The 25,138-nt window shown below is 51.8% G+C and overlaps 1 protein-coding gene across 7 annotated transcripts; it reads left to right on the forward strand.

Annotated features, from left to right (window-relative positions):
- The first annotated feature begins 145 nt into the window (after nt 1-145).
- LOC116941531 (uncharacterized) lies at nt 146-22,507 on the forward strand. 7 transcript variants are annotated; one of them, XM_076065913.1, is made up of 7 exons: nt 2,919-3,056; nt 6,524-6,588; nt 9,146-9,273; nt 14,071-14,576; nt 15,206-15,313; nt 19,114-19,206; nt 19,818-22,507. In XM_076065913.1, the coding sequence occupies exons 2-7, from the start codon at nt 6,586-6,588 to the stop codon at nt 20,822-20,824; spliced, it is 1,845 nt and encodes a 614-aa protein (XP_075922028.1). In that variant the 5' UTR covers nt 2,919-3,056; nt 6,524-6,585; the 3' UTR covers nt 20,825-22,507. The 7 variants fall into 7 exon arrangements, with proteins under 7 accessions (XP_075922080.1, XP_075922018.1, XP_075922028.1 ...); XM_076065932.1 differs by having other exon boundaries at nt 6,524-6,540; XM_076065965.1 differs by lacking the exons at nt 6,524-6,588; nt 19,818-22,507 and adding an exon at nt 19,410-19,811 and having other exon boundaries at nt 146-3,056.
- Nucleotides 22,508-25,138: the final 2,631 nt, after the last annotated feature.

Below are 25,138 nucleotides of genomic sequence, written 5' to 3' on the forward strand. Positions count from 1 at the left end.
AGACAGTGTGAGAGAGTGCGGGGGGGGGCTGTGTCAAATGCCCGCGGACTCTAACCCTTAGGGACGACCCACCACTGGTGAGGGCGGTGTCAAATGCCCGCGGACTCTAACCCTCAGGGACGACCCACCACTGGTGGGGGCTGTGTCAAATGCCCGCGGACTCTAACCCTCAGGGACGACCCACCACTGATGGGGGCGGTGTCAAATGCCCGCGGACTCTAACCCTCAGGGACGACCTACCACTGGTGGGGGCGGTGGTAAATTCCCGCGGACCCTCAAGGGGCATCGGTATCGAGGGAGCGATTGAATCTCGCCGTGCGATTAGAACCGCGAATCGATTCCTCGCGCGCGATTCCCACTGCGGTGAAATCCTCATAATCTGAATATTCGACTGGAGTTGGAATCCGATGAGCAATGAAGCTCTTTTGGTCACGTCTCAGAATCTGAATATTTAGTTCGGCTGGAGTTGGAATCCGATGAGCTTTAAAGCTCTTCACTCACATCTCAGTTTAGTCTATGGGTCTCTATGTATTTCTATGCATCTATATGGGTCTCTATGTATCTCTATTAGTCTCTTTGTATCTCTATGGGTTTCTATGTATCTATGTTGGTCTGTATCTCTATGGGTCTCTATGTATCTCTATGGGTCTCTATGTATCCCTGTGAGTCTCTATGTATCTCTATGGATCTCTATGGGTCTCTATGTATCTCTATGGGTCTCTACGCATCTCTGGTTCTGTATCTCTATGGGTGTCTATGTATCTCTATCTCTGGGTCGAAGTATCTCTATGGGTCTCTATGTATCTCTATGTATCCATATGGGTCTCTATGTATCTCCGTGGGTCTGTATCTCTATGGGTCTCTATGTATCTCCATGGGTCTCTATCTCTATGGGTCTCTATGTATCTCTAAGGGTCTCTATGTTTCTCTATGGGTCTCTATCTCTATGGGTCTCTATGTATCTCTGTGGGTCTCTATGTATTTCTATGGGTCTCTATGTATCTCTATGGGTCTCTATGTATCTCTGTTGGTCTGTATCTCTATGGGTCTCTATGTATCTCTATGGGTCTCTATGTATCCCTGTGGGTCTCTATGTATCTCTATGGATCTCTATGTATCTCTATGGGTCTCTATGTATCTCTATGGGTCTCTACGCATCTCTGGTTCTGTATCTCTATGGGTCTCTATGTATCTCTATGTATCTCTATGGGTCTCTATGTATCTCTATGGGTCTCTATGTATCTCTATGGGTCTCTATGTATCTCTATGGGTCTCTATGTATCTCTATGGGTCTCTATGGGTCTATATGTATCTCTATGGGTCTCTATGTATCTCTATGGGTCTCTGTATCTCTATGGGTCTCTATGTATCTCTATGGGTCTCTATGTATCTCTATGGGTCTCTATGTATCTCTGTGTATCTCTGCCACTGCTATTCAGTGGCCTAAAATAAAATGTTTCGCTCTGGATGACGCTGAAAAGTATTATCTGTATTTTGATTTAGCGTGCTGATCTTAAAGGTGCATTTAAACATTTGATACTCCGACTGATGCGTCTGTTGTTGTGGAGCAACTCATGCAGCCAGCTATGGCTCTAGGATTTGGTGTTACATGTTATTATGTAGTTTATTGTTAAAATTCGGTCACAGTCCCTATGATCACTGTTACGTTGCAATTATGGCTTTATTTTTTGGTGATTTCGAAAACGTTTTTTTTGGTTTAGCCATGTTTGTTTTGTTGTAGTACGGAGTTAGACTGATGGCTTGAATCTAAGTTTTTGTGGTTGTTGTTGTTTGACTTGCATCCCACTGGGATTTTTTGCACACAGCGTTGGTGTACGGTGCTATTTCAGGAATATTTTGATGTTTTTTTCCTGGATTTTCTGTTTGCACAGTCACACAAAGTCACTTTAAGATGTTTTCTTGTTCATGTTTTTTGTTTGTTACGGTTGCACCCGATTCAAGAGCCGAATGGCTCACAGGGCTATACCAAATAAATGGAACTAAAAATTGAACTTTGTGTTCGTGGCCTGGTCGCCACTGAACAAGGGCGCAGCTTGAGAGATCGTTTAGTCTTGGAATCGTTAAGAGAATCGTCGCAGTTGCAGAGTGTCGACAGGAATCGATTCCCTTGGCGTGACCCCCCTCCCACCACCACCTCCGGGCCTGTGAACAGCGAGTGGGAGGCGTGCGGGACAATAGCGCCACCTCCTCCTCCTCTAATACTCCTCCTCCTCTCCTCCTCTACTCTACTCCTCCTCCTCTACTCCTCCTCCTTACACCTCCTCCTCTACTCCTCCTCCTCTACTCCTCTTCCTCTACTCTACTCCTCCTCTACACCTCTACTCCTCCTCTACTTCTCTACTCCTCCTCCTCTACTCCTCCTACTCTACTCCTCCTCCTCTACTCCTCCTCTACTCTACTCCTCCTCCACTACTCCTCCTCTACTCCTCCTCCACTACTCCTTCTCCTCTACTCCTCACACCTCCTCTACTCCTCCTCTACTCCTCTACTCCTCCTCCTCTACTCCTCTGCTCCTCCTCCTCTACTCCTCCTCTACTCCTCCTCCTCTACACCTCCTCTCCACCTACTCCTCTACTCCTCCTCTACACCTCCTCCTCTACTTCTCTACTCTACTCCTCCTCTACTCCTCCTCTACTCTACTCCTCCTCCTCTACTCCTCCTCTACTCTACTCCTCCTCCACTACTCTACTCTTCCTCCTCTACACCTCCTCCTCTACACCTCTCCACCTACTCCTCTACTCCTCCTCTACTCTACCCCTCCTCCACTACTCTGCTCTTCCTCCTCTACACCTCCTCTACACCTCCTCTCCACCTACTCCTCTACTCCTCCTCTACTCTACTCCTCCTCCACTACTCTACTCTTCCTCCTCTACTCCTCCTCCTCTACATCTCCTCTCCACCTACTCCTCCACTCCCCCTCTACTCCTCCTCCTCTCCTCCTCCTGCTGCTGCTGCTACCAGACGGGGTGGGGGGAAAGTCTCCAGGGAATTGTCGCCTCGACCACGGCGTTCGTTCGCTTCTAAATCACGGCCCCGTAAAGTCTCCGTCTCTCTCCGTTTCTCTGTCTAATATTGTCTCTCTGTGTGTCTCTCTGTGTCTCTCTCTGTCTCTGTCTAATATTGTCTCTCTGTCTCTCTGTGTGTCCCTGTTTAATATTGTGTCTCTGTGTGTCTCTCTGTGTCTCTGTTTAATATTGTGTCTCTGTGTGTCTCTCTGTGTCTCTGTTAAATACTGTGTCTCTGTTTAATACTGTGTCTCTGTGTGTCTCTCTGTGTGTCTCTGTCTAATATTGTGTCTCTGTGTGTCTCTCTGTGTCTCTGTTTAATACTGTGTCTCTCTCTGTGTCTCTGTTTAATACTGTGTCTCTGTGTGTCTCTGTTTAATACTGTGTCTGTGTCTCTGTTAAATACTGTCTCTGTTTAATACTGTGTCTCTCTGTGTGTCTCTGTCTAATATTGTGTCTCTGTGTGTCTCTGTGTGTCTCTCTGTGTCTCTGTTTAATACTGTGTCTCTCTCTGTGTCTCTGTTTAATACTGTGTCTCTGTGTGTCTCCGTCTCTCTCTGTCTAATACTGTGTCTCTCTCTGTGTCTCTGTTTAATATTGTCTCTCTGTTTAATACTGTGTCTGTGTCTCTCTGTTTAATACTGTCTCTCTGTGTGTCTCTGTTTAATACTGTCTGTCTCTCTCTGTGTATCTCTCTGTGTCTCTCTCTGTGTCTCTCTGTGTCTCTGTTTAATTCTGTGTCTGTGTGTCTCTCTCTGTGTGTCTCTGTTTAATACTGTGTGTGTCTCTCTCTGTGTGTCTCTGTTTAATACTGTGTCTGTCTGTGTGTCTCTCTGTGTCTCTGTTTAATACTGTCTGTGTCTGTCTCTCTCTGCGTAATACTGTGTCTGTGTCTCTCTCTGTGTGTCTCTGTTTAATACTGTGGTTGGGTGTCTCTCTCTGTTTAATACGGTGTCTGTGTGTCTCTGTGTGTCTCTATTTAATACTGTGTCTGTCTCTCTCTGTCTCTGTTTAATATTGTCTGTGTCTGTCTCTCTCTGTTTAATACTGTGTCTGTGTGTCTCCCTCTGTGTGTCTCTGTTTAATACTGTGTGTCTCTCTCTGTGTGTCTCTGTTTAATACTGTGTCTGTGTGTCTGTTTAATACTGTGTGTCTATCTCTGTGTGTCTCTGTTTAATACTGTGTGTGTCTCTCACTGTGTGTCTCTGTTTAATACTGTGTCTGTGTGTCTCTCTCTGTGTGTCTCTGTTTAATACTGTGTCTGTGTGTCTCTCACTGTGTGTCTCTGTTTAATACTGTGTCTGTGTGTCTGTTTAATACTGTGTGTCTATCTCTGTGTGTCTCTGTTTAATACTGTGTCTGTGTGTCTCTCTCTGTGTGTCTCTGTTTAATACTGTGTCTGTGTGTCTCTGTTTAATACTGTGTCTGTGTGTCTCTCACTGTGTGTCTCTGTTTAATACTGTGTCTGTGTGTCTGTTTAATACTGTGTGTCTCTGTTTAATACTGTGTCTGTGTCTCTCACTGTGTGTCTCTGTTTAATACTGTGTCTGTGTGTCTCTCTGTGTCTCTGTTTAATACTGTCTGTGTCTGTCTCTCTCTGTTTAATACTGTGTCTGTGTGTCTCTCTCTGTGTGTCTCTGTTTAATACTGTGTGTCTATCTCTGTCTCTGTTTAATACTGTGTCTGTGTGTCTCTCACTGTGTGTCTCTGTTTAATACTGTGTCTGTCTCTCTCTGTGTGTCTCTGTTTAATACTGTGTCTGTCTCTCTCTGTCTCTGTTTAATACTGTGTCTGTGTGTCTCTCTCTGTGTGTCTGTTTAATACTGTGTCTGTGTGTCTCTGTTTAATACTGTGTCTGTGTGTCTCTGTTTAATACTGTGTCTGTGTGTCTCTCACTGTGTGTCTCTGTTTAATACTGTGTGTATCTCTCTCTGTGTGTCTATCTGTGTCTCTGTGTGTCTCCGTCTCTCTCTCTGTGTGTCTCTGTGTGTCTCCGTCTCTCTCTGTCTCTGTTTAATACTGTGTCTCTGTCTCTCTCTCTGTGTCTGTGTGTCTGTGTCTCTCTGTCTCGCTGTGTCTCTCTGTATCTGTCTCTCTGTGTCTCTCTGTCTCTCTGTGTATCTCTCTCTGTTTCTCTGTCTCTCTCTGTGTATCTGTCTCTGTCTCTCTTTGTGTCTCTGTATATCTGTCTCTCTGTGTCTTTGTCTCTCTCTGTGTGTCTCTGTGTCTCTCCGTGTATCTGTCTCTCTCTGTGTCTCCCTGTGTCTCTGTCTCTCTCTGTGTCTCTCTGTGTGTCTCTGTCTCTCTCTGTGTCTCTCTCTCTCTCTGTGTCTCTGTCTCTCTCTGTGTCTCTGTGTCTCTGTCTCTCCTGTCTCTCTGTGTCTCTCTGTGTCTCTGTCTCTCTGTGTGTCTCTGTGTGTCTCTGTGTGTCTCTGTGTATCCGTCTCTCTCTCTGTGTGTCTCTGTCTCTCTGTGTATCTGCCTCTGTCTCTCTCTGTGTGTCTCTGTCTCTCTGTGTGTGTCTCTGTCTCTCTCTGTGTGTCTCTGTGTCTCTGTCTCTCTCTGTGTGTCTCTGTGTCTCTGTCTGTGTCTCTCTGTGTGTCTCTGTGTGTCTGTCTCTCTCTGTGTGTCTCTGTCTCTCTCTGTGTGTCTCTGTGTCTCTGTCTGTGTGTCTCTGTCTCTCCTTCTGTGTCTCTGTCTCTCTCTCTGTGTCTCTGTCTCTCTCTGTGTCTCTCTGTGCCTCTGTCTCTCTCTGTGTGTCTCTGTCTCTCTCTGTGTCTCTGTCTCTCCTGTGTCTCTGTCTCTCTCTGTGTGTCTCTCTCTGTGTCTCTGTGTATCCGTCTCTCTCTGTGTGTCTCTGTCTCTCTGTGTATCTGTCTCTCTCTGTGTGTCTCTGTCTCTTTCTGTGTCTCTCTGTGTGTCTCTGTGTCTCTGTCTCTGTGTGTCTCTCTGTGTGTGTGTCTGTGTGTCTCTGTCTCTCTCTGTGTGTCTCTGTCTCTCTCTGTGTGTCTCTGTGTGTCTGTGTGTCTCTGTCTCTCTCTGTGTGTCTCTGTCTGTGTGTCTCTGTGTCTCTCTGTGTGTCTCTGTCTCTGAGTCTCTCTGTCTCTCTCTGTGTGTCTGTGTGTCTCTGTCTCTCTCTGTGTGTCTCTGTCTGTGTGTCTCTGTCTGTGTGTCTCTGTCTGTGTGTCTCTGTGTCTCTCTGTGTCTCTCTGTCTGTGTGTCTCTGTGTCTCTCTCTCTGTGTCTCTCTGTCTCTCTCTGTGTGTCTGTGTGTCTGTCTCTCTCTGTGTGTCTCTGTCTGTGTGTCTCTGTCTCTCTCTGTGTGTCTCTGTGTGTCTCTGTGTCTCTCTGTGTGTCTCTCTCTCTGTCTCTCTCTGTGTGTCTGTGTGTCTGTCTCTCTCTGTGTGTCTCTGTCTGTGTGTCTCTGTCTCTCTCTGTGTGTCTCTGTGTGTCTCTGTGTCTCTCTGTGTGTCTCTGTGTCTCTCGCCGCGCACCCAGCCGCGAGGCCTCGCCAGGTGAGACGCAGGGCGAAGGTCGCCACTCACCTGCAGCTGCTGTTGATGGTTGGTGTGGTGGTGGTGGTGTGGTGGTGGTGTGGTGGTGGTTGGTGTGGTGGTGGTGTGGTGGTGGTTAGTGTGGTGGTGGTTGGTGTGGTGGTGGTGGTTGTGGTGGTGGTGGTGTGGTGGTGGTTGTGGTGGTGGTTGTGGTGGTGGTGTGGTGGTGGTTGGTGTGGTGGTGGTGGTGGTGGTGGTGGTGGTTGGTGTGGTGGTGGTTGTGGTGGTGGTTGTGGTGGTGGTGGTGGTTGTGGTGGTTGGTGTGGTGGTGGTGGTGGTTGGTGTGGTGGTGGTTGGTGTGGTGGTGGTGGTGATGGTTGATGTGGTGTGGTGGTGGTTGGTGTGGTGGTGGTGGTGGTTGATGTGGTGTGGTGGTGGTTGGTGTGGTGGTTGGTGTGGTGGTTGATGTGGTGTGGTGGTGGTTGGTGTGGTGGCGGTGGTTGGTGATGGTTGGTGTGGTGGTGGTGGTTGGTGTGGTGGTGGTTGTGGTGGTGGTTGATGTGGTGGTGGTGGTTGGTGTGGTGGTGGTGGTTGGTGATGGTTGGTGGTGGGTGGTGTGGTGGTGGTTGGTGTGGTGGTGGTGGTGGTTGATGTGGTGGTGGTGGTTAATGTGGTGTGGTGGTGGTTTTGGTGGTTGGTGTGGTGGTGGTTGATGTGGTGTGGTGGTGGTTGTGGTGTGGTGGTGGTTGTGGTGGTTGTGGTGGCTGGTGTGGTGGTGGTTGATGTGGTGTGGTGGTGGTGGGTGGTGTGGTTGTGGTGGTGGTCGCACCTCCGATTAGCACGATTGGCTACGCACGGTGCGAAAGAAGTTCAACATACTGTACATACGCTACTGTACAGTGTGTGTGACTGTACTGTGTACGAGTCTATATACTGCTGTGTGTGTGTACTGTGTGTGTGCTGTGTGTGTGTGTACTGTGTGTGTGCTGTGTGTACCGTGTGTGTGCTGTGTGTGTACTGTGTGTATGTACTGTGCTGTGTGTATGTACTGTGTGTGTGTGTACTGTGTGTGTACTGTGTGTGTGCTGTGTGTGTACTGTTAGACTGTGTGTGTGTGTACTGTGTGTGTACTGTTAGACTGTGTACTGTGTGTATACTGTGTGTACTCCTAGACTCTGTACTGTGTGTACTGTGTGTGTACTGTTAGACTGTGTACTGTGTGTGTGTGTACTGTGTGTGTACTCTTAGACTGTGTACTGTGTATACTGTGTGTGTACTACGTGTGTACTGTTAGACTGTGTACTGTGTGTGTGTGTACTGTGTGTGTACTGTGTGTGTGCTGTGTGTACTGTGTGTGTGTACTGTTTGTGCTGTGAGACTGTGTGTGTGTACTGTGTGTGTACTGTGTGTGCTGTGAGACTGTGTGTGTGTGTACAGTGTGTGTGTACTGTGTGTGTAGTGTGTGTGGTGTGAGACTGTGTGTACTGTTAGACTGTGTACTGTGTGTGGTGTGAGACTGTGTGTGTGTGGTGTGAGACTGTGTGTGTACTGTGTATGTGGTGTGAGACTGTGTGTGTACTGTGTGTGCTGTGTGTATGTACTGTGCTGTGTGTATGTACTGTGTGTGTGTACTGTGTGTGTACTGTGTGTGTACTGTTAGACTGTGTGTGTGTGTACTGTGTGTGTACTGTTAGACTGTGTACTGTGTGTATACTGTGTGTACTCCTAGACTCTGTACTGTGTGTACTGTGTGTGTACTGTTAGACTGTGTACTATGTGTGTGTGTACTGTGTGTGTACTCTTAGACTGTGTACTGTGTATACTGTGTGTGTACTGCGTGTGTACTGTTAGACTGTGTACTGTGTGTGTGTGTGTGTACTGTGTGTGTACTGTGTGTGTGCTGTGTGTACTGTGTGTGTGTACTGTGTGTGTACTGTTTGTGCTGTGAGACTGTGTGTGTGTACTGTGTGTGTACTGTGTGTGCTGTGAGACTGTGTGTGTGTGTACAGTGTGTGTAGTGTGTGTGGTGTGAGACTGTGTGTGTACTGTTAGACTGTGTACTGTGTGTGGTGTGAGACTGTGTGTGTACTGTGTATGTGGTGTGAGACTGTGTGTGTACTGTGTGTGCTGTGAGACTCTGTGTGTGTGTACTGTGTGTGCGTGTGGTGTGAGACTGTGTGTACTGTGTGTATACTGTGTGTACTGTTAGACTGTGTACTGTGTGTGTGCACTGTGTGTGTACTGTGTGTGTACTGTTAGACTGTACTGTGTGTGTGCTGTGTGTACTATGTGTGCTGTGAGACTTTGTGTGTACTGTATGTGTACTGTGTGTGTGTGTACTGTGTGTGTGTCTGCACTGTGGTTGTGTGTGTACTGTATGTGTGTACTGTGTGTGTGTCTGCACTGTGGTTGTGTGTGTACTGTGTGTGTGTATACTGTGTGTGTGTCTGCACTGCGGTTGTGTGTGTACTGTATGTGTGTTTGCACTGTGGTTGTGTGTGTACTGTGTGGGGAGCGGTGGTGCAGCGGTTAGCGCTACGGCCCAAGTTCGATTCCCGCTCGCGGCCACCAACACCACCGGTGACGATTATCTCCTGAACCGGTCCTGGGCCGCCTCCTCCCCTAGGTCGACTCGGCCTCAAATGAGTTCCTGGTGCGGTGGTGGAGTAAACATCGCCACTGGGGAGACAAAGGCGGCCGGGCGTGGTTGCTGGCCATTCACCCCCTCGTGTGCCACGGTGCCGACCTGCATAGGTACTGCTGCTGCTGCTACTGGCTAACAGCCACTTAGGGGCCGTCCATAAATGACGTCACGCACCTGGGGGGGGGGGTCAGACATTTGTGACGATGTGTGACGAGGGGAGGGGGGGTTTGAGAAATGTGACGTCACATCAAAATGCGCAACTTTCAATAAATATAGACAACACTTACTACTTAATTAAATAGACTTTTTAATAAATGTTTTCTCCTACAACATCAGAGTGCGGCGCCACATTAAATACGCACTACAATAACAATAGTTTAAAGCGATTTGCAGCATGTTATTTTTTTTGGTGGGGGGGGGGCATAGCTTTGTGACGTCATATTTGAGGGGGGGGGGTCTGAATTTTTGTGACGCCGTGTGACGAGGCGGGGAGGGGGGTCAAAAATCGTCCAAAATCGCGTGACGTCATTTATGGACAGCCCCTTACCCCAACAGGTGGGCCTCTGTCGGTCTCTATGGGTGCCTCTGTGTGTCTCTGTGGATCTCTATGGGCCTGGATGTCTGTGGGTCTCTGTGTACGTACGTTTGTAGAACTTCTTTCGCACCGTATGTAGCCAACCGTACTAATCTGCGGGTCTCTGAAGGTCTCTATGGATGTCTATGTGGGTCTTTATGGGTGTCTGGGTCTCTACCGGTCTGGGTGTCTGTGGGTCTCTGTACGTCCAAATGTGGAACTTCTTTCGTACCGTACGTAGCCAACGGTGCTGTTCGGAAGGCGCTGACGCTTTGGTACGTCACTAGGCCACACCGTGGTCGTGCCAGTTGTGCCCCTCGATTTATAAAAGGGAACGCGTTCTTCAATAGAGACCCTGGCGCTCATCGGAACGGCTTTCCCATTTATTGAATATCGTGGGGACTCGTCTACTTCCGAACGAGTTCGGTTCCAGAAGTCTATCCGTAAGTCCCAACTTTACTCCTGTCGATTCCAAACGTGTTGTACAGCGTGTACACTAAGCACGGGGAACGGCTTTAAAAGTTGTGCAATCTCTTGTAGATGTAGATGCCACTGGTTTTTCCCGTTCTGTAGATGTAGATGCCACTGGTTCTTCCCGTTCTGCAGATGTAGATGCCACTGGTTCTTCACGTTCTGCAGATGTAGATGCCACTGGTTCTTCACGTTCTGCAGATGTAGATGCCACTGGTTCTTCACGTTCTGCAGATGTAGATGCCACTGGTTCTTCACATTCTACAGATGTAGATGCCACTGGTTCTTCACGTTCTGCAGATGTAGATGACACTGGTTCTTCACGTTCTGCAGATGTAGATGCCACTGGTTCATCACGTTCTGCAGATGTAGATGCCACTGGTTCTTCACGTGCTGCAGATGTAGATGCCACTGGTTCTTCACGTTCTGCAGATGTAGATGCCACTGGTTCTTCACGTTCTGCAGATGTAGATGCCACTGGTTCTTCACGTTCTGCAGATGTAGATGCCACTGGTTCTTCACGTTCTGCAGATGTAGATGCCACTGGTTCTTCACATTCTGCAGATGTAGATGCCACTGGTTCTTCACGTTCTGCAGATGTAGATGCCACTGGTTCTTCACGTTCTGCAGATGTAGATGCCACTGGTTCTTCACGTTCTGCAGATGTAGATGCCACTGGTTCTTCACGTTCTGCAGATGTAGATGCCACTGGTTCTTCACGTTCTGCAGATGTAGATGCCACTGGTTCTTCACGTTCTGCAGATGTAGATGCCACTATTTCTTCACGTTCTGCAGATGTAGATGCCACTGGTTATTCACGTTCTGCAGATGTAGATGCCACTGGTTCTTCACGTTCTGCAGATGTAGATGCCACTGGTTCATCACGTTCTGCAGATGTAGATGCCACTGGTTCTTCACGTTCTGCAGATGTAGATGCCACTGGTTCTTCACGTTCTGCAGATGTAGATGCCACTGGTTCTTCACGTGCTGCAGATGTAGATGCCACTGGTTCTTCACGATCTGCAGATGTAGATGCCACTGGTTCTTCACGTTCTGCAGATGTAGATGCCACTGGTTCTTCACGTTCTGCAGATGTAGATGCCACTGGTTCTTCACGTTCTGCAGATGTAGATGCCACTGGTTCTTCACGTTCTGCAGATGTAGATGCCACTGGTTCTTCACGTTCTACAGATGTAGATGCCACTGGTTCTTCACGTTCTGCAGATGTAGATGCCACTGGTTCTTCACGTTCTGCAGATGTAGATGCCACTGGTTCTTCACGTTCTGCAGATGTAGATGCCACTGGTTCTTCACGTTCTGCAGATGTAGATGCCACTATTTCTTCACGTTCTGCAGATGTAGATGCCACTGGTTATTCACGTTCTGCAGATGTAGATGCCACTGGTTCTTCACGTTCTGCAGATGTAGATGCCACTGGTTCATCACGTTCTGCAGATGTAGATGCCATTGGTTATTCACGTTCTGCAGATGTAGATGCCACTGGTTCTTCACGTTCTGCAGATGTAGATGCCACTGGTTCATCACGTTCTGCAGATGTAGATGCCACTGGTTCTTCACGTTCTGCAGATGTAGATGCCACTGGTTCTTCACGTTCTGCAGATGTAGATGCCACTGGTTCTTCACGTGCTGCAGATGTAGATGCCACTGGTTCTTCACGATCTGCAGATGTAGATGCCACTGGTTCTTCACGTTCTGCAGATGTAGATGCCACTGGTTCTTCACGTTCTGCAGATGTAGATGCCACTGGTTCTTCACGTTCTGCAGATGTAGATGCCACTGGTTCTTCACGTTCTGCAGATGTAGATGCCACTGGTTCTTCACGTTCTACATATGTAGATGCCACTGGTTCTTCACGTTCTGCAGATTTAGATGCCACTGGTTCTTCACGTTCTGCAGATGTAGATGCCACTGGTTCTTCACGTTTTACAGATGTAGATGCCACTGGTCCTTCACGTTCTGCAGATGTAGATGCCACTGTTTCTTCACGTTCTGCAGATGTAGATGCCACTGGTTCTTCACGTTCTGGAGATGTAAATGCTACTGCTTATTCACGTTCTGCAGATGCAGATGCCACTGGTTCTTCCATCTATTGTGAGATGGTTGAACTCACGACTCTCGGTCCGAACGGGCAACTGGACATACTGACCACGTTTGTTCGTATCTCTGAAAGTTCGTAAGTCGAACGTTCGTAAGTAGAGGAGTGCCTGTACTCAAAGGGAGGGATGTGTTTCGGACAGTCATTCTAACTCTACCACAAACCTAATGAGTGTACACCTGTATCAGAATCAGAATCTTTATTCATACCGGAGGAATCCGATGAGCTATGAAGTTCTTTTTCACAGATGTCACTTTTCACAACACCCCTCCCCCCCCCCAAAAAAAGGAGCGTAAATATTTAAAACGATTGAATAGCCATGATTTTCAACACAAGCAGTGAACGCCGCTTCTCGTCTGACGATCTCGGGGCGCGGCGCTTGCCGTAGCGAAAAAACTTTGTTCGGAAATTAGAGTCTCGCTCGATCGAAAAAAGCGTCCACACTTTGCCAACCGCGCGAACCGCATAAATTGCCTTCGTGAAGATCGAGGGATCAACAGCGGGCGGGCGGGCGGGCGGGCGGGCGGGCGGTCGGGCACGAGCGAGCGGCAAGCTCGCAAACTTCGAGGGTGTTGACGCGGCCCAGCGGGTGGTGCGTTCAGCCGCTCGTCGTTGGACCAGGCGAAGCCCACCGAGCTTTTGGCTTCGACGGGGGTGGACATCGAAAGCAGCGGCCAAGTGTAACTCTCGATCGCGCGATGTCGACTCGAAATGCGGTCGGGGGGAAAAAACCGGAGGACCCCCGAGAAAAATCCACGAGACCGCGGGGAGAGAGAGAGAGACACGCAAACACCAAATATACAGCAGCAGCAGCAGGCATCGTCAGTGTCGGGATCGAACCCACGACCTCCTGTACACCAGGCGAGGTAGTTAACATCTCCTAGCCACCGTGGCTGCTGCTGCCTTCCCGCTCGTCTGTGGTTCCTCCTGTCACCTCTCTCTCCGAGAGCAAGGAGCAAATACTGCGCTGTGGTGGCGCACAGGGTTGTTACAAAGTTACAATAGTTACAAGGCGACATTGTCATCAGCGTTGCGTAGCTCTCCCGTTTAACGCCAGCCAAACCCGCAAGGACAGTCTGGAACCGATGCCATTGTAAAGTGTTTCCGATTTTCAGTTAAATCCAGCAAAAAAAAATCTCGAATTCAGTCCGAGAACGTGAAAACATTTTGGACGATATATTTTGTTCTTTTTGTTTGGGTTTCGCGACGCCAGTCACGCTCGGACGCTTTCGCGAATTCACGTTGGCCCGGGTGGCCGGAGGTTGGGCGGGCTTTGTGGGTCGGAAGTCCGGCCACACGACACCGTGGCCGCAACGCTCGGTTCACATTTGGAAGTTTCACTTGCTCAAATCCCTCTCGGGGATCAACTTATCCCGTCGTCGTTGTCATTGTCGTCGTCGACGCCATCGTCGTAATCATTGTCATCGTCGTCATGGTCATCATCGTCGTCATCATCGCTATCGCCCACGATCAGTCCACCGTTGACTGATGGTCCGCAGTAATGCGCCGAGCGTAGACGCGGAACATCGACGCAGCGAACAGAGCAAGAGCTGAAAGTGCGCGCAAAAGAAGCGCGGGAGAGGAGGAGCGAAACATTTCCCGCACTCCCTCCGCGAGGCAAAAAGCTGAAACTCGCCGAGTCTAGGGAATGGTTTCCCGCGCGGGCAGGAGGCGAGTCGAAAAGCTCCCAGAGCCGCCGTAATTTTTCTTTAAGACCTCACCTCCGCACAACCCCCTCCCGACCAGGATGGCGAGCAGCCCGATGCCGCCCGAGCCTAGCGGGGACTTCCCGGCGTGGCTGGAGGCGCAGGGCGTGAACGCGGAGGTGGCCCGGGCCATGGACTCCGAGCTGGGCATCCGCGACTACGGGGTCCTGCGCGCCTGCGTCGGGGACGGCCTCGTGCGGGCCGAGCTGCTGGCCGCGGCGCGCGACCGCCTGCCCTTCGGCTTCTACGCCGTGCTGCGGCAGGTGGTGAAGGCCCTGCGGGGCGCCGGGACGCCGCGCTGGGACGACGTCGACGCCGCCGCCTACTTTGGCGACGCGACGCTGGCCGCCCTCGTGGAAGTCCTCCTCGCCCTGCTCAGTGGCCTCAACCGTGAGCTGCTGCAGTGCATGCAGAGGCTGGGGGACATGGACGTGCTCAAGTTTGCCGCCGGGTCGCCGGCCAGCGCCAGCGTCGCCGGCAGCGGCGACGGCGACGACGCGGCGGCGGAAGAGATGGCGGACGAAATGGAGCGGCGTGGCAAAGGCGGTGAATGAGGCCTCGCGCTGACGCTGCTGTGTGTGTTTGTTTGTGTTCAAGTCTGTGTGTGTGTGTTCAAGTTTGTGTGTGTTTGTTTGTGTTCAAGTGTGTGTGTGTGTTTGTGTTCAAGTCTGTGTGTGTGTGTGTTTGTGTTCAAGTCTGTGTGTGTGTGTGTGTTTGTGTTCAAGTCTGTGTGTGTGTGTGTTTGTGTTCAAGTCTGTGTGTGTGTTTGTGTTCAAGTCTGTGTGTGTGTTTGTGTTCAAGTCTGTGTGTGTGTTTGTGTTCAAGTCTGTGTGTGTGTTTGTGTTCAAGTCTGTGTGTGTGTGTTTGTGTTCAAGTCTGTGTGTGTGTGTTTGTGTTCAAGTCTGTGTTTGTGTTCAAGTCTGTGTGTGTTTGTGTTCAAGTCTGTGTGTGTTTGTGTCGTGGGGGGCGTTGACGCTTCGTTGGGGGGTGTTGACGCGTCGTGGGGGGGCATTGACGCATCGTGGGGGGGGCGTCGACGTTTCGTTGGGGGGTGTTGATGCTTCGTGGGGGGGCGTTGACGCGTCGTTGGGGGGGGCATTGACGCTTCGTGGGGGGGTGTTGACGCGTCGTTGGGGGGTGTTGACGCTTGGTTGGGGGGTGTTTTGGTGTCTCAGGTGAGGCGCGAGAGGCGCCGCTGCCGCCGCCGCCTTCTCCTCCGCGCGTGGACAAGTTCAGCAGCTCGCCTCTCGGAGTCCACACGATAAAAACGGAGGCCTGCCCAGGTAGCCCATGCACCACCCCGCACCTCCCCTTGGCCACGGAAGCCACCCAGACTCGTAGACCCACAGAGAGACCCATAGAGAAACTCATAGAGACACCCATAGAGACCCACAGCGACCCACAGAGATGACATCCATGGAATCATAGAGACCCATACAGACCTACAGAGACCTATAGAGACCCACAGAGATGACACCCATGGCCACATAGAGACCCACAGAGACCCACAAAGACCTATAGAGACCCACAGAGATGACACCCATAGACCCCTACAGAGATCCACAGAGACCCATAGAGACCTACAGAGATCCTTAGATACCCACAGAGATGACACCCATAGACCCATAGAGAACTACAGAGACACACAGATTAGCATGGTTGGCTACGTATGGTGCGAAAGAAGCTCAACATACGAGCGTACATATCAGAGCCAGGCTGGCTCGGGTTCCGTCCGGTGCTCAGTGGACTGCCGGCGGCCCCACAAACAAACACGAACAAAATAATAAAGGGGGCGTGGGAACGTGGTAGTGAGGTGTGGGAAGCTATAAGCCCCAAGCTACTATGGGTTCGCTTTCCCATCAACCAGAGGCGAGGAGTGGTGGTGGTGGTGGTTGCTTATTACCCCACCGAAGATGAACATCAGTGGAGGGATGGAGGCAAGGCCGATGAGTCAGATGACCTGTCACAGGTGCTGGCTAAAGTGGCACCTCGGGATAGAGTCATCATGTTGGGTGACTTCAATGCTCGAGTTGGTCATGAAGCTGGCACCTGGTCTGGAGTGATTGGAGGGCATGGGCCAGATCAGCTCAATAACAACGGTAGGAGGCTGCTAGATTTTTGTGCAGCCCATGGGCTTGTAATTACCAACACGCTGTTCCAGCATCGGCACATCCACACAACATCATGGATGCATGCTGGGTCCAAGCAAGAACATCTGCTGGACTACATAGTGACGGACCAGCGGATGCGAGCCCATGTCCTTGACATCAGGACCTACCGTGGAGCTGATCTGCCCTCTGACCATCTGTAAGATGCGCCTGCCATTCTTCCACTCCGGTGGTGGGTGTACACCCAGGACCCCATTCCAACCTAAAGTGGCCTGGTCTCAGTTATCTGATGAAAGTTGCAAGCGAGAATTTCATCATCGCTTGCGGCTGGGATTGGCATCGTTCCCCACTCCTCCTGATGTCGAGGGTAAATGGGCGAGGTTTAGGACTGTGACTCAATGGCTGCTTTGGGTACGCGGTCCAGACCTCCCCAGAGACCCTGGCTGACAGAGGAGGTGTTCAGGATGGTTGAGAAAAAGCAACAGGCCCACTGTCATCGGCTACAGAATCCCACGTCAGAGAATGAGGAGGCATACCGCAGCCTTCGCTCGGAGGTTCGGAGAGCCATGAGGCGCTGCAAGGATGGGTGGTGGTCGCGGGTTGCTGAGGAGATGGAGTCTGCCTCAGTGGCCTGCGATCACAAATCTCTATTTAACTCCATCAAAAAAGTAACCTGCAGTGCCACACCTATTACCATCATTAGGGGAAAAAACGGTGATCCAATCTCCGACCCCCAGGAACACGTTTGCAGATTTGCTGAGCATTTCTGTGAGGTCCTGGGGGAGGGAAAATTCCTCAGCCAGGAAAACATCGTGGCACAAAGTGAGGATGACCCTGCTGAGGCTGCGGTGCCTCAAATATTGGAAAAAGTCACCCCCTGTGAGTGGCTGGCTGAAGTACCATCTGTTGAGGAAGTACTGAAGGCGATCTGGAGTCTGAGACCAGGAAAGGCAGCGGGCAGAGATGATCTCCCAAGCGAAATGCTGAGGGAGGGTGGCGTTTGTGCACAGACTGCCCTATATGACATCATAACAACAGTCTGGACCACTGGATGGGTTCCACAGGATTGGAAGGATGCCCTGGTGGTCCCCCTCTTTAAGAAGGGCGACCACACAGACTGTAACAACTACAGGGGCATCTCACTCCTCAGTGTGCCAGGAAAGGTCCTGGCAAGGATTATTCAACATCGCCTCGCCAGGCACGCTGAGGAGAGGCTTGCGGAGCCCCAATGCGGTTTCAGGAAAGGGCGGTCCTGCACAGATGCCATATTTTCTGTCCGTCTGCTACAGCAGAGGTGTAGGGAATTCCAAGAAGACCTACATCTCTGCTTTATTGACCTGGTCAAGGCCTATGATGCCATCAGTAGGCCTGGGCTCTGGGTTGTTCTTCGTGCTTTTGGAGCCCCTGACCCTCTGCTCACGATCATTAAGGACCTTCATGATGGTGAACGGGCCCGGGTAAAACTACATGGCCGGGAGTCAGAGCCATTCCCTGTACACCTTGGGGTGCGGCAGGCATGTCCTCTGGCTGCCACATTATTTAACATCTATTTTGACCACATAGTTCGTGAAGCCTTCAATAGCTGTACCGGGGGAATCTCCATTTGGTACAGATATAATGGGAGGCTGATCGATGCCCGGGTGCGGTCAAGGGATGGCTCCCTATTGCTCAACCACGCTATGTATGCTGATGATTTGGTAATAGCTGCTGATTCAGAGGAGGAGTTGGAGACGCTGCTGCTGAGACTGGAGCGTGCCACTAAGAGATGGGGCCTTACCATCAGCCCCACCAAAACTAAGCATCGGTCACTCCACCCCTACAACTCCAAATCGGTGATGGGGCAGTTGTGGAGAGAGTGGAGAGTTTCCCATACCTGGGCAGTGTGCTTATGACTGGCTCCAGTTTAACAGCAGAGGTCTCACTCCGAATCAGTCGAGCGGCAATATCTTTTCATCGGTTGCGTAATGCTGTGTGGAAGCTACCTGGTCTGTCGCTCTGCACTAAGCTTCAGGTCTTCTCGGCCACGGTCATTCCCTCCCTTCTCTACGCTTGCGAAACGTGGACCCCCTTAATGGAGCATCTTCGCCGGTTGGAAACATTTAGGCTGGCCTGCCTACGATCCATCCTGGGTTTAACCAGGCTGGATTGTGTGAGGAGCTCAAAAATCCTTGAAAGATCTGGGCAAGGTCCCATCGGTGAGCTCCTCCGGCAGGCAAGGCTGCATTGGCTGGGTCATGTAGCCCGCATGCCCAGCCACCGCATGCCGAAACAGCTTTTGTTCGGCCGGATCGAGGGGGCTAAACGGGCGCGGCACGGGTTAGAGAAGAGATGGAGTGATGTGGTACAGGAGGACGTGGAGCTGAGTGGACTTGCCGATGACTGGTACCAGCGGTGTCAAGATCGGCCTCTGTGGAGGAAGCTCGTGAAGGACGCTATTGGGCAGTTGGAGGCAGTCGCCCTCCAACAACAACGGAGGGCGGAGGAGCGACGCTCACAACAACGAGCGGAGCGCCGGGTGGCTAAAGCACAGCAGGTTGACACAATAGGGGGCACAGGTGGTGCACCAGCCAGTCATCTCAGTCAGTCGACCCGTGGCACCTGGGTCTGCCCCGTGACCTCCTGCCCGCGGGCGTTCGACACTTCACGTGGCCTCAAGGTGCACATGGCCTGGCACAAGCGTCGTGGTGACGTCACCGCCACTTAGTGGCGAATGGCGGTTGTTGTGTTGTTGTTGTATATCCGTGTGTGTATGTATCTGTGTGCGTGTATATCCGTGTGTGTGTATGTATTTGTGTGTGTATGTATCTGTGTGCGTGTATGTATCTGTGTGTGTCTGTGTGTGTGTATGTATCTGTGTGTGTGTATGTATCTCTGTGTGTATGTATCTGTGTGTGTGTATGTATCTCTGTGTGTGTGTATGTATCTCTGTGTGTATGTATCTCTGTGTGTGTGTATATCTGTGTGTGTGTGAGCAGAAGAAGACTCCGGGTTGACGCTCGGGACCCCGAGTGGCAGCGGGCGCACCCAGTGGGAGGGGCTAGGACCAGAGGACTCGGCGTCTATCCCCGGTACGCAGCTTCTCAATTCTTCTCCTTCCTCCTTATCTCTCCATTATTTATCATTCTTTATTCCTTCATCTTTCTCGTTTCTCCTTCATGCCTCCTTCTTTCTTCGTCTTCTTCTTCTCGTCTTCCTTCTCTCTCCTTATTTCTTCTCCTACCTTCTCCTTCCTTCTTATGCCTTCCTGCTCCTTCCTTATTTTCCTTTTTAGATTGGTTACCCACTCAGTTGTGGATCTCGTCCAATTCCTCCTTCAAAGGAGTGAAGGACGGTGACAGCGGTCGACGGTTTGGCCACACGCTCCGCAGGCCGCCGAACCTTCGATGCGCCGTTTGTGGTCGAGTCGGGTTTTCCGCATCGGCCGCGGCCCGGTCCTCATTTGGTGTGGAGGTGACCAAGGGAGGGGGAGAGATGAGGGGCAGAGGCGGGTGAATGGGAGCTGATATTGTAGAGGGAAGAGGAAGGAGATGGAGGGGACGGGAGATGGAAGGGAGAGTTGACGGCAGGAGGGAGGAGATGGGATGAGATGTATCTAACGAGGTCGCCGAGCGGAGATGAACGCCACCCGGGGTGCCCGTCGCGTGACTGTGCCATCGCCCGCCGGGGTCGTGTCGCCCAGGGAAATCCCCGTCGGGTGACTTCCCGCCGGGCTTCGTCGTCGCCGGCGCCGGCTCGTTGCAGCCGGGAGGGGCCGAGCCGGTGAGCGCCACCGCCGAGCCGGCGCCCTTCCCGTCGTGGCTTCGGCAGGAGACGGCCGACGAAACGGCGAGCCGAGAATCTTCCCGCCTCGCCGACGACGACGCCGCCGGATGCGGCGGCGGCGGCGGCGGCGGCGGCCGCGCGGCGCCGTGCCCGCGCGAACGGGAGTTTCGTCCCGGCCCGGCGCCGAGCCTGTCGATCGGCGAGAGCGGGCTGTACGAGCCGAGGCCGCGCGGGCAGCGGGCGGGGGCCGGCTGCGGCGGCGAGGCCGACTCGTCTCGGCAGGCGGCTGGCGGCGTCGGGCGCGACAACGACAAGCCGTACCGGTGCAAGGTGTGCGGGTGCGGCTTCGCGCAGTACTCGACGCTCAAGCGCCACCTGCACAAGCACAACGGCGAGCGGCCCTACTGCTGCTCGGCTTGCGGCCGCGGATTCCCCGAGCCGTCGGAGCTGCGCGCCCACGAGGACACGCACCGGCGCGACAAGCCCCACCGTTGCCGAGTCTGCGGTCAGGCGTTCGCCCGCAGCTGCCACCTGACGCGTCACCAGCGCACGCACACGGGCGAGAAGCCGTACCGCTGCGGGGCCTGCGGCCACGCCTTTACGCAGTCGTGCGACCTCAAGACGCACGAGCGCACGCACACGGGCGAGAAGCCGTACCGTTGCGGGGCGTGCGGCCGCGGCTTCGCCCAGGGGGCCCACCTCAAGCGCCACCAGCGGACGCACTCGAGCCGCAAGCCGTACCGTTGCAGGCCCTGCGGGCAAATCTTCCTGGACTTCGGCAGCTTCAACGCTCACCAGCTCACGCACATGCAGAACGTGGCGGCCGGCAGGGCAGCCGCCATGGCGACGGCGGCTGTGGCGGCGGCGGACGGCCTCGCGGGCACCCACGGCGTTTTTACCACCGACGGGAATGGCGTTCCGTAGACATGTCTGCCTATTGTGACTACCGCCCCCCCCCCCCCGCCCCCACACACTGTGGTCATGAAGAGACGCGAGACCCCCACGACTGAAACAAGGAAGCGATGGTGTTCCGTGTTACGTGGTGGCTGCTGACGAGAAGAGGAGCCGATTCCTCTCCCCCCGAGAGAACGAAGGCAGGAAGTGGGCCGCCGACATTTATAAACTTTTGATGATGCAGCCCAACACACCACACACATCGCACCACACTACAACTAACCGTGGGTGAGGGCGTTGATAGAGCATCGATCGAGCCTCGGGTGTTCTTTTGTTGTTGCCGTTTAAAACGTCGGTATCGTTCCTGACGATTCCCGTTCCCTGTATTCCTTGATCGGGAAAGAACGCACCCCAAAAATATACCACATTTGGGCTAAAGTCACGCCCCGTTACTCCAGCAGCAGCAGCAGCGACTTCCCACGTGGTCACATCCCCGAGTGCCAGCCACGGCGCCACGCGCAGCGACGCCTTTCCACTCCGAACATCTTTAAGATCTGCCGACTGTGGTCTCCTCGTTATGATTACGCTCTATGGGAGAAGGCGGAGATGCTTATTTTTTGTGTTGCAGCCAGGAGCATCGCGATTGTGGAATTCTCCTTCCTCCTCGTCCCCCCTCCTCCTCGGTCCCGTGAGGGCATCTGAGTCTTGTGAGCACTTTTTAGATCAGTTCAACACGTCGGCTTGTTGTGGACTTTTTCGAGCGCGTCTTGAAACTCGCCTGGGTTTTAGCTACGCGATTCCTCCACGTAACTGAAGCGGCTTCGCGTGAAGCGCGTTGAGGCCTTGCGCCAACTGCGCTCTGGGAAACCGGGTCAATTAATTTATTATTATTATTATTATTATGCGAGCCGTTGCCTCGTCCCTCGTTCGTCGCCCTCGGTGAGAAAGCTGGGTCGGTTTCCGCGCCAGTGACCTCGCGTTGTCGCTCGCGAATTTCCACGCGCGTCTCTTGCCCGGACCTCCGGGAATCCGCTCGCGAAATTCCACGTGCGTCGTTTATGGGGACCCCCGGAATCCGCTGACGGTGATCGTTAAACTTCCCCTTTCGTCAGGCGGAAAGGTAGAACAATTTGAAATATATAAAATGGAGGCCGCTGAGGCTGTCGCGCTAAACTTTGCAGGAGGAGGGCCTCCTGCTGGATCTCGTCACCCACGCTTTTCTGATGATGATGATGATGATGGCGATGATGGCGATGATGATGACGATGATGGCGATGATGATGATGATGACGATGATGATGGCGATGATGATGATGGCTATGATGATGATGGCGATGATGATGATGGCGATGATGATGGCGGCGATGATGATGGCGATGATGATGACGACGGCGATGATGATGACGATGATGGCGATGATGGCGATGATGATGATCATGGCGATGATGATTCCGAGACCGCTGTGTTTAATCGGGTGGAACGGGGCCCGTTGTGGTGAAAGATAATCGAGAGAGGGCTTTTACCCCTCGCGTTGAGACGAGCCCGGTGTTTGGTCCAAGTGAGTCTCTTTGCCGACAGCACCTCAATAATAATCAGTGGGGGTTCGCTTAACGCTGGGTAAAGAAAATTGCATATTTCGGCCCGGATCTTAAGAGCGTCTGGTTTTATCAGCTTGAGAAGTGACCATTAATAAAATGAACAAACACCGGTAAACGATCGTTAAAATACAAGAATATAATTGCAAAGTGATTTGCATAGTACTACAAAAACAAAGAGCCCCCGTATAGCCTTTACAGACTGTTGGGGCAAGTGCTGTAAGCAAAAAGCAGCTATAATGGCAGGCACGGCACACGAAGGGGTGGGTGGCCAGCACCACGCCCGGCCGCCTTTGTCTCCCCAGTGAACGATGTTTACCACACACCGCACCAGGTACTCATTTGAGGCTGAGTCGACCTAGGGGAGGCCCAGGACCGTGGGCGGGAATCAAACTCGGGACGCCAGGTTTGTTAGCGCAGCTTAGCGCTAACCACTACACTACCTCTCCCCATAGTACTACACACACAAACGCGCACCCCCTATCGCCACCCCAAATCCTCTCACTACCCCTGTCACTACCCCGATCACCACCCCAGACCCCCCTTAACCACTCCGGCCTGTTCTCCTGTCACCACAACTACGCCGCCACCACTTTTAATAACACCCCCGAAAGAACGTTAACCGATGCGACCGTTAACCGAGGGACTGCCATCGGCGTGAAACACATTCCTCCACCCCCTCCCCCCACCACCCCCCGATAGGTTACGGAAGTCGTGGCTCCGGAAGCTCGTCGTCTTTGGGGTCTTCCATAAATGACGTCACGCACCTAGGGGCGGGGTCAGACATTTGTGACGATGTGTGACGAGGAGGGCGGGGGAGGGGGGGAGTTTGAGAAATGTGACGTCACATCAAAATGCGCAACTTCAAATAAATATAGACAACACGTTCTACTTAATTAAATAGACTTTTTAATAAATGTTTTCTCCTACAACATCAGAGTGCAGCGCCACATTAAATACGCACTACAATGACAATAGTTGAAAGCGATTTGAACGTATGCTATTATGTAATTTTTTTTCTTATTTCAACGTGACTTTACCGAAAAAAAACAGAGTGATTTGAAGCATGTTTTATTTTTTTAGGGGGGGGAGCAGAGCTTTGTGACGTCATATTTGAGGGGGGGGGGTCTGACTTTTTGTGACGCCGCGTGACGAGGGCGGGGTCAAAAATCGTCCAAAATCGCGTGACGTCATTTATGGACGGGCCCCCTAAGGTATATTGGCTCCGTGCCTCAACAGTCACGGACGTTTACGAGCGTGGCACACACCACGCACTTTATGGACTGAATCTTCATCATTACCATGACTGTTGTGGGTTTGAATCGTGGGGTTGCCAGCCGCCCAGCAACTCAACCAAAGCTTGCCTTTCATTTGGCCTTGGTCAAGCGCTGAGGACTTCAGGAAGAGCTTCATAGCTCATCGGATTCCTCCAGTATGAATACATGTTCAGATGCTGCAGCGTCGACCAAGAGGAAGCCGCGGTGTTCGTCCCCACGAGGAGCCGACGCCGACGACAACAAGGAAGGTAATCTGGCGGCAAAGTAACGACGAGAGAGACGAGAGAGGGACAACACTCCCCCTCCTCCCCCACAAGTAGGTGATAGAGTTGTCCCAAGACGATGCGGTCTAAATTTCGATTTAAAGATTTCGTGACTGCAGGGATTCATCTTCTGGGTTCTTTCGGTAAAGTCACCACCACGTAGAAGGAAACAATAAAATAATAAAAATAATAACAGAATTTAGTGTTGTGGCCGAAACGTCGTGAGAATTTTATTCTGTTATTATTTTATTCCCATTCTACGTGACTTTACCGAAAGAATCCAGAAGAACATTATGGGACCTCTGTCTCGGGTGTGGACCAATCAATTTCAAGGACAGTGCCAATATCATTATCAGAGTTGTCATTTTGACTGCTTGTGTTGTGGTTATTGCAAACATGATCCCCTTGTATAAAGGTGTCAGTTTTGGTGCCAGATAAAAGGGTAAAAACCTATTACTACTAAACCCAGAAGAAGATGCGGTCTTTGAAGATCTTGACACCATCCGAGAGCCTGATCTCATCTCCGCAAAAATGTGCGGGCCAATTCAACGTCGGAATCACGTCGGGATTGTGTTCGTTCCGCCTGGTCCGTACCGGGGTCCCGTCTTCGGTCGTGCTCTCCAAAAACCCGCCTCGACCGTACTACCTGCGACTATTGCTAAACTAAATTATTTTTTGTTTTTAAATTTGACCAGGTAAGGTCCACTTGAGCTATGTGGCTCTTTTTGCAGAAGCGACCTGGCCATCACGAATGTTCGCTCAACGAAGTGGGCTCATCGTCGTCGCGTGGAAATATTATAGCGGACAAATAACTCTGAACGCGCGTTTCTAAATGTGGAGGGGAAAAAACCGCAGGACCCGGAGAAAAATCCACGCGACCACGGGGAGAGAGAGAGACATGCAGACTCCAAATATACCGCAGCAGGCATCGTCAGGGTCGGGATCGAACCCACGACCTCCTGTATATCGGGCGAGGTAGTTAACATCTCCTAGCCACCGTGATGATGACGAGAGAGAGAGACACGCAAACTCCAAATATACAGCAGGCATAGTCAGGGTCGGGATCGAACCCACGACCTCCTGTATACCGGGCGAAGTAGTTAACATCTCCTAGCCACCGTGATGATGAGAGACACCACAAACTTCAAATATACGGCAGGCATCGTCAGGGTCGGGATCGAACCCACGACCTCCTGTATACCGGGCGAG

Source organism: Petromyzon marinus, chromosome 1 (assembly GCF_048934315.1).
Source record: "Petromyzon marinus isolate PM22_M1 ecotype Great Lakes invasive population chromosome 1, UKy_Petmar_22M1.pri1.0, whole genome shotgun sequence".
NCBI classification, from domain to species: Eukaryota; Metazoa; Chordata; class Hyperoartia; order Petromyzontiformes; family Petromyzontidae; genus Petromyzon; species Petromyzon marinus.